Source organism: Gracilinanus agilis, chromosome 3 (genome assembly GCF_016433145.1).
Source record: "Gracilinanus agilis isolate LMUSP501 chromosome 3, AgileGrace, whole genome shotgun sequence".
NCBI classification, from domain to species: Eukaryota; Metazoa; Chordata; class Mammalia; order Didelphimorphia; family Didelphidae; genus Gracilinanus; species Gracilinanus agilis.
This window is the reverse complement of record NC_058132.1, coordinates 94,988,207-95,008,228: the sequence shown is the minus strand read 5'-3', so window position 1 is coordinate 95,008,228 and position 20,022 is coordinate 94,988,207. Positions and strand designations below refer to the sequence as shown.

Here is a 20,022-nt window from a genome sequence, read left to right as displayed (position 1 = left end):
ACCTGATTGAGAAAACAACTGACCTCAAAAATAGATCCAGAAGAGACAATTTAAGAATTATTGGACAAAAGCCATGATCAAAAAAAAAAAAAAAAAAAAGGCTCGGACTTCATAATACAACAAGTTATCAAAGAAAACTGCCCAGCTATGATTGAGCAAAAGAATAAAATAGAAATTGAAAGAATCCATAGACCACCTCCTGTTAAGATTAAAAATGATAAAGATATATATTATAAGAGAAAAGCTTATTTTAATAGCCATGGCCTTGTTGGTGAAATATCTCTGACCATGCTTGACTATCTTTTAAATTTACTGCTGGAGCCCATCCTCTCTCGTCCATCAGCCAGCCCTTCAGGAAAACCAAGAGACCTCCTCTAGGCCCTCCTCTGAATTTAAGCTGCCCCCTGCGTGGGGACCTTTGACGTCCCCATGCCCTAAGACCAGAAACCCATTGGAATCATGGGTAATGTAGTCTCAAAGCCCCCATGTGTCCATAGGGAGTCTGCTAGACACTTCCAAATAGCACTTCCCTGAATTCAAAACAAACACTCCAGGAAAAAATCCTCAAATGACAACTTCCAAGAATATAATAGTTAAATTCAAGAGCCCCAAAGCCAAAAAGACAATACTGCAAGCAGCCAGAAACAATTCTAATACCATGGAGCTACAATCGGAATCACACAGGACTTAGTAGCTTCCACATTAAAGGATCAGAAGGCATGGAATATGATATTCAGGGAGCCAAAAGATCTAGGTTTACAATACCTATCCAGCAAAACTGAGTGTATTCTTTCAGGGGGAAAAAATGGTCATTCAATAAAAAAGAAGATTTCCAAGCATTCCTGAGGAAAAGACCAGACCTAAACAATTTGAAGTCCAAACACAGGAAGAGAATCCCGGGAAGAAAAAATTTAAGGGACTCAACGAGGTCAAACTGTGTGTATTCCTACATGGAAAGAGGATATTTGAAATTCTTCAATATTTTAATTACTAGTACAACAATTAGAAGGAATATACTTAGACAAAGGGTGTGGAGGTAAGCTGATGTGATATATGGAAAAAATCAGCGGTAAAAAATAGGATTGCACTGAGAGAAGAAGGAAAGGAGAGATGGAATGGGATAAATAATATAGCATGAAGTGACATAAAAAATTATTACAGTAGAGGCTATGATGAGGTTAGTGATGGGCAGGACTTAAACGTTACTCTCATAATAACTGGCTCAGAGAGGGAATAATAACCATACTCATTGGGGTATAAAATCCTATCTTACCCTACAGAGAAGTAGAAGGGGGAATAAGACAAGGAAAGTGGTTGGTAATAGAATGGAGAAGGGAAGGTGGGGCATAAAAAGCAAAACACTGGTGAGGAGAAACAGAGTGAAAGGAAAAAGAACAGGATCAAAAGGGAAAAATAAGATGGAGGGGAATACACAATTGGTAATCATAACTGCAAATGGGATGAACTCAACCATAAAACAAAGTGGATAGCAGAGTGGATTAAAAAACAGAATCTTACAAGAAACACATTTGAGGCAGGGCAGCACAGTGTAAAGATAAGGGACTGGGGCAGAATTTATTGTGCATCATCTAAAGTAAAAAAAGCAGGAGTAGCAATCATAATCTCAGATAAAGCAAAAAAAATCTAACTAAAAGAGATAAGGAAGGAAATTACATCTTGATAAAAGGTACTATAAACAATGAAGTAATATCAATACTAAACATATATGCACAAAATGGTATAGACTCTTAATTTTTAAAGGAGAAATTACATGAACTTCATGAAGAAATAGACAGTAAAACTCTACTATTGAGGGACTTCAACTTCCTCCTTTCGGATCTAGATAAATCAAATTCAAACCAAAAAACAAACAAAAAAGAGGGGAAGTTAATGAATGAATCTTAGAAAATTTAGAACTAACATCTCTGGAGAGAATTGAGTGGTAATAGAAAGGAATATATCTTTTTTTCAGCAGTATATGACTCCTGCACAAAAATTGACCATTTATTAGGGCATAAAACTTCACAACCAAATGTAGGAAAGGAGAAATAATAAATGCATCCTTTTCAGATCATAAAGCAATAAAAATTATAATCAATAAAGCTCCATGGAAAGATAGATAAAAAATTGATTAGAGACTAAATAATCTAATGCTAAAAAATGTGGGTCAAAAAAAATCAAAGAAACAATTTTAATAATGGCAATGACAATGAGAAAACAATATATCGAAATTTATGGGACATAGCCAAAGCAATACTTAGGGGAAAACTTACCTTTCTAAACATATACATCAATAAAATAGAGAAAATGTAGATCAATGAATTGGGTATGCAACTAAGAAAGCTAGAAAAAGAACAAATTTACAATCCTCATTTAAAGACTAAACTGGGAATCCTAAAAATTACAGGAGAAATTAATAAATGAAAGTAAGAGAACTACTGAACTAATAAATAAGACTAAGAGTTGGTTTTATGTAAAAAGCAAATGAAATAAGAATATTGGGAAAGAATAAAACCAACCATGGAAAGAGAAAATTAAAGCAACCATTAAGAGCTATTTTGCCCAATTATATGCCAATAAATCTGACAATCTAAGTGAAATGGATGAATATTTACAAAATACAAATTGCCCAGATTAGCAAAAGAGGAAATAGAATCCTTAAATAATCCCCACGGTCAACTTGATGCACAAGTGAATTCTATCAAACATTTAAAGAACAATTGAAGGCATCCACCAACTCCAGGAAGATTCCTAGTGGGTTGGACACTCAGAAAGGGGAACCAAGGACCGAGTGAAAATGGGTAGCCGGTTAAAAACTAATGGAAAGGGAACATAAGGCGAAAATAAAGAGACACAGACACAGAAAGTTTTGGCATAAGGTAGACAGACAGCGAGTAAGCTCTGGTGGTCAAGAGCTTCTTTGCCAACTGACTTCTTGTCACCTTTATTGGGGTTACAACAGTATAGGGGGAAGGGGAGAGCCCAGTGGCTTGATACATTAACATTATGAGGTAATCATCATAAAATGCAGTCTGCCAGAACCTAAAACAATAGGTAGAACTAAGATCTGGCTCCTCAGTCGATATGGCCTAAGGCATCTACTGATGTTTGATACTTATGTTAATTGATCATTGAAGGTAAAGTAAGGAGACTGAGATAACTGACCTGTCTTCTGGGATGTAGCCTTATGGAAGGTCTAGGGATTTGGCGAGGTCAATGTTCAATTTGACTCAAGATTACAGAGATCTATCATTAGCAGTATAAGAGTTAAGTTTTTGAGCACTCTTAAAATAATATCACGATTAATGTATACCTGGATTGCTACGACAATCCCAATACCACATAAACTATTTGGGAAAATAGGCAGAGAAGGTGTTCTACCAAATCCTTTTTATGAAACCAATATGGTTCTGTTACCTAAGCCAGGATGAGCAAAAACAAAGAAGGAAAATTATTGGCCAGCTTCATTAATAAACATAGATACAAGAATTTTAAATAAGATACCACCAAGGAGAATATAGCAATATATCACAAGGATCATTTTATATGAACAGGTGGAATTTACATCAGGAATGCAGGGCTGGTTTAATATGAGGAAAATTATCAGCATAATTAACCATATCTATAACCAAATAATAGAAATCATTATCTCAATAGTTGCAGGAAAAACCCTCAACAAAATACAGCACCCATTTCTATTAAAAACACTAGAAAGCGCAGTAATAAAAGGGTCATTCCTTAAAATGATGAGTAAAATGATAAGTATGCAATAGGGATAAGTTAGAAGCCTTCCCAATAAGATCAGCGGTGAAGCAAGAATGCCTGTTATCACCATTCGTATTTAATATTGTACTAAAAAAAGCTAGCTTTAGCAATAAGGGAAGAAAAAGAAATTGAAGGAATTAAAGTAGGCAATGAGGAAACTAAATTTTTACTCTTTACAGATGATATGATGGTATATTTAGAGAGTCCTAGAGAATCAGCTAAAAAATTAGTTGAAATAATAACTTTAATAAAGTTTCAGAATACAAAATAAATCCACATAAATCATCAGCATTTCTATATATTACCAACAAAGTCAAGCTGCAAAAGTTAGAAAGAGAAATTCTATTTAAAATCACTCTAAACAATATAAAATACTTGGGAATATACTTGCCAAGGCAAACACAACAATTATATGAGCACAATTACAAAACACTTTTCACACACAGTCATATCTAAACAATTGGGAAAATATTAATTGTTCATGGGTAGGCTGAGCTAATATAAGAATGATAATACTACCTAAATTTATTCAGTGCCATACCAATCAAACTACCAAATAATTATTAACTAGAAAAACTAATAACAAAATTCATCTAGAAAAGCAAATGATCAAGAATATCAAGGGAACTAATGAAAAAAAATGTGAAGTATGGAGTATGAGGCCTACCAGTACCAGATCTCAAACTATGGTATTGGCTAAGGAATAGAATGGTAGATCAATAGAGCAGATTAGATACACAATTTATAGGGGTAAATGACCTTAGCAACCTAGTGTTTGATAAACCCAAAGATGCTAGCTTTTAGAATAAGAACTTAATATTTAACAAAAAACAGATGGGAAGATTGGAAAACAGTATGGCAAAAGCTAAGTATAGACCAGCATCTCACACCCTATACCAAGATAAGATCCAAAGTATATATAATTTACATATAAAGAGTGATACCATAACCTAATTAGAGGAACACAGAATAGTTTACCTAGCAGATCTTTGGAGAAGGGAAGAATTTATGGCTAAACAAAAGACTGAGAGTATTATAAGATTTAAAATGAATAAATGAATAAATTTAAAATGAATTTTGATTGTTAAATTTAAAAGGTTTTCTACAAACAAAACTAAAATTAGAAGGGAAAAACTGGAAAAAAATTTATAACAAGCATTTCTGATAAAGGTATGATTTCTCAAATGTGTAAAAAACTAAGTAAAAGTTATAAGAATACAAGCCATTCCAAAGGTGACTAAATATAGGCCAGTGATTCCCAAAGTGGGCGCTTCCACCCCCGGGTGGGTGCTGCAGCGATCCAGGAGGGTGGTGATGGCCACAGGTGCATTTATCTTTCCTATTAATTGCTATTAAAATTTTTTAAAAATTAATTTCTAGGCGGCTAAGTAATATTTTTTCTGGAAAGGGGGCGGTAGGCCAAAAAAGTTTGGGAACCACTGATATAGGAAATAGATTGATTATTGGTTATAAACTGATTTCAGATACTCTGCTTGCTGTGCTTGCAAAGTATCTTCCATTTATATCAGTGAAATGAAACTCATAAATGAACTTCTCTTCAGAGTCAGGTGCAAGGACGCTAAAGAGACTCTTGTTATAAAAAATAAAATATTTATTGGAATATATAAGGATAAAAAGGATTTCTAACTCCACCCAAATGAAACTCCCTGGTTCCACAAGGAACCACTTCTCCTGTTTTCACAGGCTACACTATTCCTTCCTGATCTGACTATCCCAAATTTTTACTATTCTAAATAAACTAACACAATTATCCTTATAATTCTTAGCTTTGCCTCCAAGTTATAAAAATAACAAAGGCTAGCTGGTTGAGTCTCAATAAGATTCAAGTTAGGCCTCTGAGCCTTAACAGATTCAGAGTCCAAACCAAAGACCAAGGTTTTCTTTGGTCTTCTCAGACTTAAATCAATCTATAAAAACAGCAATAGATAGTCAATAGTGCTTCCCAAGTTGGAAAAAGAAAACACTAAGCTCATTCAGATCTTTCCCTCAGACAGTGAGATAAAGATGTTACCTCCTCCAGCCTTGAGAGAGAGAGAGTCCCTGTGTGTAACTCCACCAACTAACAGAGACCAACTGTCACTCCCAGAGAGAGTAACTCACAGAAAAACTGTTACAGCTGTCAACATTTGAAATTGACACTCTCAGCTCTGCTTCAAACTTCAATTCTTTTTTTTTTAATTGAAAAATTTTATTTAATTAATTTAGAATATTTTTCCATGGTTACATGATTCGTGTTCTTTCCCTCCCCTCAAACTCCCCCGCCTCCACTCCATAGCCAACATGCAGTTCCACTGGGTTTTACATGTATCAATGATCAAGACCTAGTTCCATATTATTGATAATTGCACTAGGGTGATCACTTAGAGTCTACATCCCCAATCATATGTGTTCAAGCAGTTGTTTTTCCTCTGTGTTTCTACTTCCTCTGAATGTGAATAGTGTTCTTTCTCATAAGTTCCACAGAATTGTCCTGGGTCATTGCATTGCTGCTAGTACAGGAGTCCATTACATTCTATTTTACCACAGTGTATCAGTCTCTTTGTATAATGTTCTCCAGGTTCTGCTCCTTTCACTCTGCATCAATTCCTGGACGTCATTCCAGTTCACGTGGAATTCCTCCAGTTCATTATCCCTTTGAGCACAATAGTATTCCATCACCAACAGATACCACAATTTGTTCAGCCATTCCCCAATTGAAGGACATCACCTCATTTTCCAATTTTTTGCCACCACAAAGAGCGTGGCTATAAATATTTTTGTACAAGCCTTTTCTCCCTATGATCTCTTTGGGTATAAACCCAGCAGTGGTATGACTGGGACAAAGGGCTTCCAAACTGCCATCCAGAATGGTTGGATCAATTCACAACCCCACCAGCAATGCATTAATGTCCCAATTTTGCCACATCCCCTCCAACATTCATTACTCTCCCTTGCTGTCATATTAGCTAATCTACCAGGTGTGAGGTGGTACCTCAGAGTTGTTTTGATTTGCATTCTCTAATTATAAGAGATTTAGAACACTTTTTCATGTGCTTTAGTGATAGCTTTGATTTCTTTATCTGAAAATTGCCTATTCATGTCCCTTGCCCATTTATCAATTGGGGTCAAACTCCAATTCTCAAGCCAGCTTCTCTATTTCTTATCTCTAAACTAATGAAACAATACCTAATTTCTAATATCATCCTTATAATTTCCCCAATTTGAGCATATGGAGAGATAATCGTATGCTCACTATTCTATGTAATTCTAACATTATTATATTTCCCAAAAAAGTCTTAATCTTGTGCTTATCTTATTCTTATTGCTACACCTTATCTATGCTAACCTGTCCTGGGGATATAAATCAAAGAAAAAAAATTTTAATGAAAAATAATCAGTGAAAACATACTTGTACAGATGCAAGTGCAAAACATACAATTACCGAATTTCAAAATGTGACAAATAGTCAAAGAATATGAACATGCAATATTCAGATGAAGAAATCAAAGCCATCAATAATCATGAAAAAATGTTCTAAATCACTCTTGATTAGAGAAATGCAAATTTTTAAAACGCTGAGGTACCACCTTACACCTATCAGATTGGCCAATATGATACTAAAGGAAAGTGGTAAATGTTGGAGGGGATGTGGCAAAATTGAAACACAAATGCATTGTTGATGGAGTTATGAACTGATCCAACCATTTTGGAGGGCAATTTGGAACTGTGCCGAAAGGGTTATAAAACTGCATATCCATACCTCTACTGGATCTGTTTCCCAAAGAAATAAGTAAAAAAGAGGAAATGACCTACTTATACAAAAATATTTATAGCTGCTCTTTTTGAGGTGACAAAGAATTGGAAATTGAGGGGATGTCTATCAATTGGGGAATGGCTGAATAAATTGTAGTACATATTGGTAATGGAATACTATTTGTGCTATAAGAAATGATAAGCAAGATGATTTCAGAAATGATGCAGAGTGAAATAAGCAGAACTTGGAAGAACATTGTACACAGTAACAGCAATACTGGACAGAGATCATCTGAAAACTTGGCTACTCTCAGCAATGCAGTGGTCTGGGATAATCCTGAAAGACTTATGATAAGGAATACTAGCCACCTCCAGAGAAAGAACTGTTGAAGTCATTTTTCACATCAGTATATCTTTGGCCTGATTTGGGGGTTTTGGTTATGTATGAGTTTTCTCTTACAATAATGACCAATGCGGAAGTGTGTTTTGCATGGACAATAAAAAAATTTTAAATTTTAAATTCCAATAAAAAAAATCTCATATCCATAGAAATATTTCCCACCCCTTAATTTAATGATGAAATATCTAGAAAAAATAGTATGATTTTTGAGTGAACATAACATAGGACAAAGTGAATATGACCTAAGGAGCAATCTGTTGTTGTTTATAAGTCATGTCTGACTCTTCATTACCCCATTTAAAGTTTTCTTGGCAAAGATACTAAAGAAGGGGAAACTAGGTGGCTCAGGAGATTGAGAGCCAAGCCTAAAGATAGGCGGTCTTGGGTTCAGTTCTGCCCAAAGACATTTTCTAACTATATAACTAATCAAGTAACTTACCCCCATTGCCAATTGAACTCAAGGCCTACTTATTCCAGGCCCAATGCTCTATCCACTACACCACCTTAGTTGTCCTAAGGAATAAAAGAGTAAACAAATTAAATATAATATGATCCTAGGAACCAGGGAAGACATAAAGATAAAAAAAAAATATTCACCTAAAGAATTTTCTATCTTTAAGTACTAACAGAATTAGAATACACATTGTTGTTGAGTTTTAATCACATCCAATTATTCATGACCTCATTTGGGGGATTTTTTGGTACAGACATTAGAATGGTTTGCCATTTCCTACTCCAGTTCATTTTACATTGAGGAACACAAGCAAGCAGGGTTAAGTGACTTGCAGAGGGTCATACAATTAGGAAGTATCTGAGATCATATTTGAACTTAGGAAGATGAATCTTCCTGATTCCAAGCTCATGCTCTATTCCCAATGCCATCTGAATATATGATATGGATATGATTTGATTAACAACTTTACAGCTCAAAAAACTTGAATGGTTCCAATTTCTCCAGTTAGGAGGCTGTTACAATAATACAGGCAAGATATGATGAATTCTGAACAAGAGTGTGGCTATTTGAGTGGAGAGAAGAGGAGTTATATGAGAGATGTTATAAAGGTAGAAATAAAAAGACTTGAAATGAATAATAAGGAAATAGGTTTTAAGTGATAACATATATATATATATAACCCAGTGGAATTGTTTGTCAACTCCAGGAGGGTAGAGGGAAGAGGGGTGGGAGAAAACATGAATCATGTAACCATGGAAAAAAATTTTTTTTAATATATTCCCGTAGTTACATATTTCATGTTCTTTCCCTCTCCCCTAAGGCCCCCTAACCTCCTTAGCCAACACACAATTCCACTGGGTTTTACATGTATCATTGATCAAGACCTAATCATGGAAAATTTTTTTAAAAGAAAATTTAAAGGAAAAAAAAGATGACAAGAATTGGCAACTGATTAGATATGAGAATGAACAAGGGTAAGGAATTAAGTAGGGTGCCCTTGACAATAGAGAAGTTTGTGAAGAGGTTGGATTTGGAAAGACAGTGAGTTCTGTTTTTGAGATGTCTAGATGATATCCAATTCCAAATGTCCAACAAGCATTTGACAGTGTAGAACATGATATTGAAATGGAGAAATGTGAAAGTACTTCTGGCACCAAATAGAACACATTTAATCCCTCCACATAACAAGTTTTTAAATACTTAAAAACTATAATATCCCTTCTAAGTCTTCTGTACAAAACATGGCCAGGCACAACATTTTCCATTCACAGCATTACATATCTCACCTCTTTGCTTTGTGCAAGTGGCTTCCAGCCTGGAGTGTTCTTCCCCTCTACCCCTTCACAGAGTCCTAGGCTTCCTTTTTTTTTTTTTTAAACCCTTACCTTCCATCTTGGAGTCAATACTGTGTATTGGCTCCTTGGTGGAAGAGTGGTAAGGGTAGGCAATGGGGGTCAAGTGACTTGCCCAGGGTCACACAGCTGGGAAGTGTCTGAGGTCAGATTTGAACCTAGCACCTCCCATCTCTAGGCCTGGCTCTCAATCCACTGAGCTACTCAGCTGCCCCCTCTATATTGACTTTTAAAGATGGGAAGTATTTTACCAGGCATAGATGGAATTAGAGTTACAAAGATATTACAGGCCTGAACAAAGTGAGGGAGTAGAAACACACCATGTATCTCAGGTAAGGTAAACAGTCAAGCTTAGTAGAATCTCTCAGACCTCGGCTTCATTCTCTTTAAAAATGAGAGAATTGCTCCGATAGAAAGAGTGCTTAGAGTTAGAGGCAGAGAACTCAGGCTCAAATACCACATATCACCCATATGTGGTTGGCCTAGATGACTTCTTTGGTTCCTTCCAGCTCTAATTCAATGATCTTATGAACCTTAGACTTTAAATGGAGTTAGAAGTGAGACATATTTAATAATTGCTTAGCAGTAGCTGGGTTTTGAGATGTAGGTTGTAGACTCCTGGTTTAAAGCAGAGAGAGCTTTGAATATTAGGCTGAAAATCTGGACCTGATCCTGTAAGCTACAAGCTCAACTAAGGAATTTAAGATCAGGGAGTAGAATGGTCAAAGCTGGGCTTCAAGAAGATGAATCTGGCATTAATACATAGAATGGATTAAAAGTATGTAAAAAGAAACATGGATTGTGGAGAAAATTAGGCAGCTTCATTTCCTATATAGGTAATCAGATGCCTATGCCTTATTTGTTTATTTTTTCCATTTCAGTAGTGAAATTTCAGCAGCGATATGTGTTCCCCATAAATTTTGATGGAGCAATGATAGAACACTGGTGGAAATCTGATCTCACTTTCAAAATTTACATGAAAAGAAACACACAGAAAAAGGTACTTCAACTTATTCTTTATCTCTCTCTCTCTCTCCTCCTCTCATACTTAATCAAACTATTTATAGGTTTAATTCTTCTCAGAAATGTCAATCAAAACTAATACCTGGAGAAGCCACCTTAAAAATTAAATGTTAGATTGGTAGGTCTCTTTTGCAAATCTTTCTCAAACCCCTGCAACTAAAAGTAATCTTTTTCTTCCTCAAAAATTTTTGTAGAAAATGTTTCTGGATTTCTCCTTATCATATTCTGTATGAAATATTAGTATCAAAGATTTAGTACTAGAAGGGATATCAATGGTCATTTAATCAAACCCCCTCATTTTCTAGAAATGGAAACTAAGGCCTAAAGAAGTTAAGTGACTTGTCCAATGTCTTTCCTATAAAAAGTGTCGTTGAGTGAGGATTTGAACCCAGGTCACTGTTCTTTCCACTATTCCATGTTGCCTTTCAAATATATGCATGTGTTGCATCTCCCATCTACACCTCCCAAAAAAACACAACTAAATTCTTTAAGGATAGTGCTTATATTACTCATCTTTGTACACTAAGCCTATGCCCTTGTGTATCCTAGTACCTTAATAAATGTTTGTGTGTATGCTAGTACCTTAATAAATTTTTGTTGAATTATTGAAAGGCATATCATTAGTGACTATCTTTGAGAATTTGTTGACAAGATCATGGAATATAAAGAGAAATAGGGAAAATGAAGGACATGGGGAAATTTTAGAGAGAAAGGTGAATTTAGTTTGAGATATGGTATGTTTTCTTCTATCACTGAAATATTTAATTTTGCCAACAGAAAAAAGTTAGATTTCTTCCCCAGATCTTTTTATTCTCACCTATGCTATAACATCATCTTTGTACCTTCAGAAGTTTAACATAGCTTTTCTTTCCTCTTCATTTTAGGCAGAGTTAATTGGCTCAGCACTCTTTCCTCTGCAAGAGGTCATTTGCTCACAACACCTCTCTTTCAGTGGCCAGCTGCCCATGGAGGAGAAAAGCCAGGCATCAATTGGACCTCTCAAGGTACATAAATATTATCATAGACTTGCTGCATGCTGCCTTTTACCATGCCTACTCTGTTCCCATTACCAACAATCTTTTCTTCCCCTGTTCTGAACAGTCAATCAACTGGGTCATTTCCATGCAAACTCCCTCTTTCTTAAGCCCTAATTCTTATGACTCAATAATTCTAATTGATGATATATAAATTTCTTTTTCTTGCTACCACTCTTCTTTGTCCAACTTATCCCTATGCTTCTTCAGGGTTCTATTCTAACCTTTATGCCTTCTGAAACCCTACTGAATTGTTAACATAATGCCCTTCATCCTAGAGCTCTTGCACATTTTTTTCCATTTTTTTTTTTTGTGCTTATACAAGTCTAGCTTTTTGAATGAATAATAAATGGTTACTATATGCCAAGCACTTTACTAAGTTCTAGAGATACAAATAAAAAAAAAGAAGAAGAAGATACCCTTAAGGAACTCACATTATAATTGGGAGCAATAGAAGAATTCAACCACAAGGCAGATACAAACACCTGGGGTCCTTTTGTGGGAAATAAATCATCCCTCATCGTGCCCTCCCTTCTGACTGCTCCTTTTCTCATTCTCCCTTACATGCTGGTTCAAAAAGAGGAATGAATATACTCCTTACTTTCAACTTCTTTTAAACCCTTCCTATGTTGCTATTACTTCAGCAATCTTACTTTTTTTAAAGTTCACCGCATTTGTCTCAGCACTCTATTTGAATCTTTGTTGCTGTGATTTGCCTGTATCTGTGTTATTCTTTCTTCTTTTTCATGACCTTACAGTCTATCTCAGTGATTTAACCCTGCCTTTATCTGGGTGATACAGTCATATTAATTGTCCTCTTGATCATTCTGGGAATTCTCCCAATTCGTTGACCTCAACTCTCATGGACTGCATATCCATTTTACTTGTCATATTTTATACCTCATAATCACCCAAAACTAGTTCATCTATACTTTTGAGCTGACTTCCCATATCTTGCCTGCTCACTCTTCCTAAATGTAGTATTCTTTCTCTTTGCAGCCTTCGTTTGTTCCATACTACTCCATTTCCCTAGTTTATTATCAGCTCTGACCTCACTATCTTTCCTTCATATTCTCAGTCCTATACTTAACCAATTCAAATATACATTGATGCTGACTACAGTGTACTATCTTCTTCTCTTTAAGTCCCTTGACCCTTTGTCCTTCTTCTGTTAATGTCCTGACATTCATCAGTACTGGGGTCATCCCCACCATCCACCTTCTTCAGCTTTCCTCCTGAACTGCTAAATGTTGATGGAGAAGGTCAATTAGTTCAGCCCACAAATTCACGTTATATAAGCTTAATTGTGTCCACACTTCTATTCAACAATTCTTTTATCTTTCCCTAACTATCATGCTCTCAGATGTGACTATTTCAAACTTTTCCCACTGCCTTCAATCCCTAAACACCCTTCCCAGCTTCTGTCAGTTCCAACAGCAGATGACCTTGCCTCCTACTTCACTGATCATCAAGATCACCTTTTTTGAGCTCATTCATCTTCCCTGATTACACCTTAAAGGCCCATCCCTGTTTTCACTTTTCTCCAATTATTTCTTAATTGCCAAAGTTATTGGACTTTTCTCCATCCTAATCCTTTTCTTGAACCTTCTGGACTGCAGCATTTAACAGTAGCTAGCATTTATACATCACTTTAAGGATTTCAAAGTGTTTTACATATGTTATTGAATCAAAACTGTTGACCCCTTTCTCCTCCTGGATGTTCTCTGCTTTGTTGGCTTTTCTGCTTCTACTGTCTCTTAATTCTCCTGTTGGTCTCTTGCCTCTCAAACTCCTTTACTATACTTCCCTAAGTCACACCCATTTGGGATGTGCCCCAGGAACTCTGTATTATCTCCTCTTCTTGTTTCTTTCTACACTCTTACTTGGAGATTGTATATCTACATATCCAGCTTTCTTCTCCTAGCCTGTACAGTCCTGCATCACAAACAGCCTTTGAACTTCTCAAACTGGGACTCCCATAAACATCTCCAGTCCACCATGTTCAACACAGAATTCATCTTTCTTCCCTGGATTCTCCCACCTTCCAAACATCATTGAGAGCATTATCATCCTCCCAATCCACCCAGCTTACAAACCCATGACCATCCTCAACTACTTTCCCTCATTCTACAAATCCAATCTATTGTCAGATCTTATTTCTTATATTTATACTCTTTCAGTTCACACAAACAGTCCTAGTTCATGCCTTCATTACCTCACAGTTGGACTATCTACTTAGTGAGTAGTTTTTCAGTTGTGCCTGACTCTTTGTGCCCATTTGGGGTTTTCTTGGCAAAGATCCTGGAGTGGTTTGCCATTTCCTTCCCCAGCTCATTTTACAGATGGAGAAACTTAAGGCCAACAGGGTGAAATGACTTGCCGAGGGTCAGGCAGCTAAAAAGTATATGAGGCCAGATATAAATTCATGGAGCTGAGTCTTCCTGACTCCTGGCATAGCACTATATTCACTGTGCCACCTAGCTATCTCAGACTATATACCACTATAGCTTTATAATTGGTCTCCCTGAAGCAAGTCTCTACCATCTATAATACATTCTTCTCACAGGTGGTAAGCTTAGATCTGATTATGTTAATCCCCTGCTGGATACACTCTGGCTTCCTGTTACCTCTAAATCAATATAAATTCTTCTTTTTGACATTTAAAGTTCTGATATTAGCAATGGCTAATATTTATATAAGGCTTCAACATTTACAAATTGTTTTATATGTATTATCGTGTCCTGGTGGGATTTTAATTCAAGTCTTAATGGCTCCAAAACCTGTTTTCTATCTAGTCTGCCTGGCTTCTTCTTGTTTTTCCCTTCTTATTACACATTACTCCTCTCACACCCTTTATAGTATAGCTGTACTGGTCTACTTGCTATTCTTTACACACCTCTCCCATACCTTTCAATGACTATTCATTATGCCTGGAATTCTCTTCCTCCTCACCTAAACATCTCAGACTCTGGGACGTTTTTCCAGATTCAGCTGGAGTATTTTCTTTTGTAGGAGTCTTTGCCCAGTCCCTCAGCTACTAATGCAGCTTTGAGACTATTTTCCTTCTACTCTGTATATTTTGTACATACCTAGTTATTTACATTTTGTTTCCCATGTTAGAATGTGATCTCTTAATGACCATCTTTACATAGTAATTCCCAAACCTAAATATCCAAATTCTGTCTTTCTCCTGAACTCATTCCTGTATTGCCAGCTCCCTGAGGGACATCTTCATGTGAACGTTCCTTCCACATCTCTAGCTCAAGATGTCCACGTTTGAAGCTCATTTTTTCTGCTAACTCTCCACTTTCACCAAACTTCCAATTCTTTCTGTTCTAGGCCCAGCCATATTCCCATTTATTTAGGTTCATAACCTCAGAGTAATCATGATTCTTTCATCTTCCTTACCTTGTCATGTCACTGCCTTCATATGCCCCCATAATGAACATCCATTCAGCTGCTGATTCTTTTCAGTTCTATGCCTAATATCACCTGCATGCATTCCCTACTCTCCACCCCCAGGCTCACTGTTCTGGTTCAGGATGTCATTTCTCATCTGAGCTACTATAATAACCTTATTCATCTTTGTCATTAATGTCTTTTCTCTCCAAACTGTCTTCCATACTTCTACAAAATAATCTTCCTGAGGAGCAAATTTAACCATGTCCTTTCTCTATGTGATCATTTTTAGTGGCTTCCTGTTGCCTCTAGTATAATACGCAGATTCTCTAGACAGATATTTTAAGTCCTTTACAGTTTGTCTGTGATTTGAAGTCCTTTGAGTCTTATTTCATATTATTCCTTCCCTCCCCTCTCATATGTTTTATATTTTGAACAAATAGCCCTTCCCTAAGTCCAATGTTCATTTAACTAAGCTGACCCTTATGCCTAGAATGTTCTTCCTCCTCATTTCCAGGTGATCAAAAAGTATGTGTTATCTGGACAAGGAGTAAGAAAGACTGTTATTATCATCATCATTATCATCATCATCATCATCATTATTATTATTATTATTATTATTATTATTATTATTATCTCTTTGGCCTTGGCAAGCTATAAAAGTTCACTTTCTTCCAAATGGGACTCTACCTGATATTGCTACCTGACACAATTAATAAGTCATCTTTCTTAGTTGTTGAGCACTATAAAAACATGTAAACTCTTACTGAAATGGCTTAATGTGATACAAAGGAAAGGCAAGTTACTGCACTTGGAGTCAAGAGGCCTAGATTCTAATACCTACTCTACTACTCCTTTAAAAAAAGTTATTGCTATCTTCTGTTTTTGCTTGACCTTCCTATTGTCTTCCTTCCCCCTCCCCAAGAACCATCCTTTATAATAATGAAAGATAAATTAAAAGTTTAGCAAAACTAACCAACATTTTTTTTTAAGTCCAACATTCTCTTCAATGTTCCACATCCTTCAACTCACATCCTTCCTTTCAGCCCTGATATTCCATTTCCTGACACTCCCTCTAGTTCCAAAATGTGTGAGATCTTGGCTGATATCATGACACTTCAAGTCAGCTCTCTCCTCTGTGCTTTACAGGTCTCAGTACAGCTTACAGGTGACAACAGAGATGTTAGCAACACAAACTCTAAGGCACTCAGTGGTACCCAGCAGCCTCCAGTATGTGTTCCTACAAGCCCAGTCAAACAAGTATTAGGAGCAGGTCAGAGTGCCACCTCTAGCAAAAAACCTGAAGCCCTGACTCATGTTAATGAAGATACTTCAAAACAAAAACAATACTTAGGACATTGGAGCCCAGATCCAGCCTGCCCCACAGGGCCGAAGCTGTCAGTCCCCACGGCTTTGTCATCCTCTCACCGTACAGGAATTCTGATGAACAAATTAACAGAAGAAAAACCTCTGCTATTGCATGTCCTCTTGATGGTTCCTGATGGAAAAGACTTTGTTACTGGAACATCTGAAAAGCAGCAAACATGCAATGTATATTTAAACTGTAAATTCTTTAGTACAGAGGAAGTAACAAGATCTGCTATTGCATGGGGCACAACAGAACCAACCTTTAACTTCACCCAGGTAAACATACTCCATCTGCTAAAAGAAAAAATTCTTTAAAGTGTCAAGGTAGCACACCTTGATGATCTGATTGTGGGGGATTGGCAAGTTTTTCAAGATGGGCCAGCTTTTTATAATACAACATTCATAATGTGATAAAGACAATTCTGATAGGTTCACATCAGCAAAAGACATTGGGCCCTTGCAGCTTAGGTCTTCCCCAAATATTAACCCTTTGCACAGGTTGGGTGTGGTACCTGATAATTCCCTCAGAGATGGGGCATGTGATTTCACTACCTGACAAACTGAGTGACTGACTCCTCCCCTCCAACACTGACCAGCAGGAGTGGGAACAATGGGTCACTGAGTCAGTGTGTCTTTAGATACATCATTTGTTCAATAACCATTTATTAAGCACCCCTATGTTCAGCCTCTACTGTAGTTCTCTAATAAATTATCATCATGTAGAGATGGCCCTGTTTTCTTGAAGGCTATCCCAGTGCAACTCAAGCTCTGGTAGGTTTTACAAATGACCTCAATCCTAGGAATTGACTATTTCAGTTGTGTTAGGAATAACTAAATTAATTGTCAAAAAGCATGCTGCTGAGGGTGTGGACTCGAAACTACCACACCAATGCAACTACCATCAATTTGGAAATTGGTCTTGATCAAGGACACATGACAAAACTAGTGGAAATGCGCATCGGCCATGGGTGGGGGGAGTGCGGGGGGGTGGGGGTGAAGGGGATAGGAGGAGCATGAATCAGGTAACCATGTTAAAAATGTATATTAATAAAAGTTAAAAAAAAAACATATAGGTATTAATCAAAAAGGCAAAAAAAAAAAAAGCATGCTGCTAAGATACTAAGGACCAAACACTGGCCTTCTTTCCGCCATACCACACTGTTGTTCTCTTAATTATGAGTTGTAGTTCAGTTTAATTGAAGGAGATGAGAAAGAGTTGAAAACAATACCAGGAAGGTAAGATGGCATAATATTTTGAATGACCTTGAATGCTGAACAATTGAATTTGGTTTTGAATCTGTAGTTTAATGTTGGACTCCTGACTCCTCAGTCCAGGATTCTTTCTCCTGTGAACCATTGAATTCCTGCCTATTTATCCTCACATATTCTTTAACAACATTCTCCACTAGGTAACACCTGTCACTTTGACCCCCAAGTACCTAGAAAGACTCAAGAACAATGTAATGGTAATTGAAGCATGGAACAAGGTTCGGAACCCAGGACAGGACAAGCTACTTGGGCTGGTGAAACTCCCTCTCCATCAGTTTTACATATCATTCAAGTAAATCAACTCTTTCATATTGTTTATTTTTTTTTCTTCCATGGGACTCAAACTCAGTGGAAATTATTTGCAAGAGGCAGCTAGATAGATACTTCCTAGCTTTGTGACTCTATTTCCTGGCCCTTACTGCTCTTCTGCCTTGGAACCAATATAAAGTATTGATGCTAAATTAGCAAAATGCAAGAGTTTGGCGTTTTTTTTTAATTATTTGTAAAAGAGAACAAGATCAGGCTACTTTTTCTACCTAGTAAGTCTTTCTCCCAGATTGGTTTCACCCCTTCTTACTGATGTACTCTTTAAAGTAACCTTACAAATAAAGACTAAAAGTTACCACTTATACAGATTATTGGCCTAGCATCTCTCCAAGCATTAAAAACATTTTATAGACTCCCAAAAAATGCTACTCGGGTAAAATGATTTATTTCAGGCAACTGACAGCCAGGACTCATCTTCAGGTTCTCTGACTTCAAGATGCTTATTGTTCTTCTCAAAACACAATACTCACACCCAAGTACCTAGAAAGACCCAAGAACATTGGCTTTAGAGCTAGAACAAAGAGAGATGGCCTCGTAACCAAGGGCAGAGGCTGGGGCCTTGGCAGCACCCCAAGTTCAGATGCCAGCTTTTCTCTCAGCTAAGTCTCTTCATTAATATAGGCCTCACTTCCTCCTTTGTAACAGTGGAGAGGTATTGCAATTTCTGGCAGCCTTGAAAGCTACATGTTGAATTTTAATAGACTTAAGTGGTACAGCAAGCTATATATAATTAAGATTCATGGCTTTATGTTCAGACTTTTTTTTCAGTTCTTTTTATGTGGAAATCATCATTTCATTTGATTTTAAGTTAAGAACAAAAATAAAATTTAAATAAATAAAACCTTAGTAACTAAAAATTAGACCTATTTTTTAAAAAAAGAAGAAGAAAATGAAACAATGGATTTAGAGTCAAATAAAGGGCCTAAGTTTGAATCCTCTGTCTGCCTCTTAACATCTGAACAACCATGAGCAAGTTTCTTCATCTCCCTGGACTTTTGTTTCCTCCTCTGTAAAATGAGGACTTCTGTGGCTTTTTCCAGCTCTAAACCCATGATCCTATAACAAGACTATTTCTGAGGCTTCTTCTAGTTCTAAATTATATAATTCTAAACAAATGCAAACAAGTTCATTGATTTTGTCCCCAGATTTTACTGGTGCTCTGAGTACCAGAGCCAGGATTTGAAACCAAATTTTTTATTTGGTGGTGAGATTAGCTGCTATTAGGATCTTCTGTTGTTGTTTTTTATTATAGTTATTTTCACAAGAGCAAATATCAAACCAAAGAATACCAATAAGTAATGACAAATGTAGGTATATCCTAAAGAAAACTGATTGATCATCACTATAAGCTAACTCAAAATTTCTGCCCTCTTCAGAGACCCCAAGATTTCTCAGCTACTCCTTGAGGCTCAGTACCCAGTGGTTGCAGTGGACAACTACACACCCGTGATAGATGTGTTCACAGGACATCAGAATGGAAGCCTTCGGGTATTTTTAGCTATGGGCTCTGCTAATCAGATAATAGCCCTACAGAGGTTGAAGAATGAAAATGGACCAGACCTTTCCTACAGCCCCAGGCCAGCTCATTTTCTGGACCAACCACCTACATCTCCTGTTATGGTAGTATCCAGTTACTTTAATGTGGAAGTTAAACACAGTGAATGAGGACTATAATAATAGCTGGTAAAACCGTAATAGCAGAAATTAATCTTTTCATTTTTGCATTAAGACTAACAAAGTATTGGAAGATTCTCCCCAACCCCATTCTGGTGTTATAGGTTATTTAGTCCACAGATTATGTTTCACTCCCTCTCCTGATTACTAAAATGACACATAACCCAATAGAATCTTATCCTGCTGATAAATGAAACTGACAAA

At 36.6% G+C, this 20,022-nt stretch overlaps 1 protein-coding gene across 1 annotated transcript in view; it reads left to right on the top strand.

Moving 5' to 3' along the window:
* Positions 1-20,022, top strand: part of C2CD3 (C2 domain containing 3 centriole elongation regulator) — a 175,150-nt gene that overhangs the window by 47,342 nt on the left and 107,786 nt on the right. The window contains 5 exon segments of the mRNA XM_044668915.1: positions 10,606-10,724; positions 11,632-11,751; positions 16,330-16,824; positions 17,958-18,109; positions 19,521-19,767. Of these exon segments, the coding sequence (XP_044524850.1) occupies positions 10,606-10,724; positions 11,632-11,751; positions 16,330-16,824; positions 17,958-18,109; positions 19,521-19,767 (1,133 nt within the window).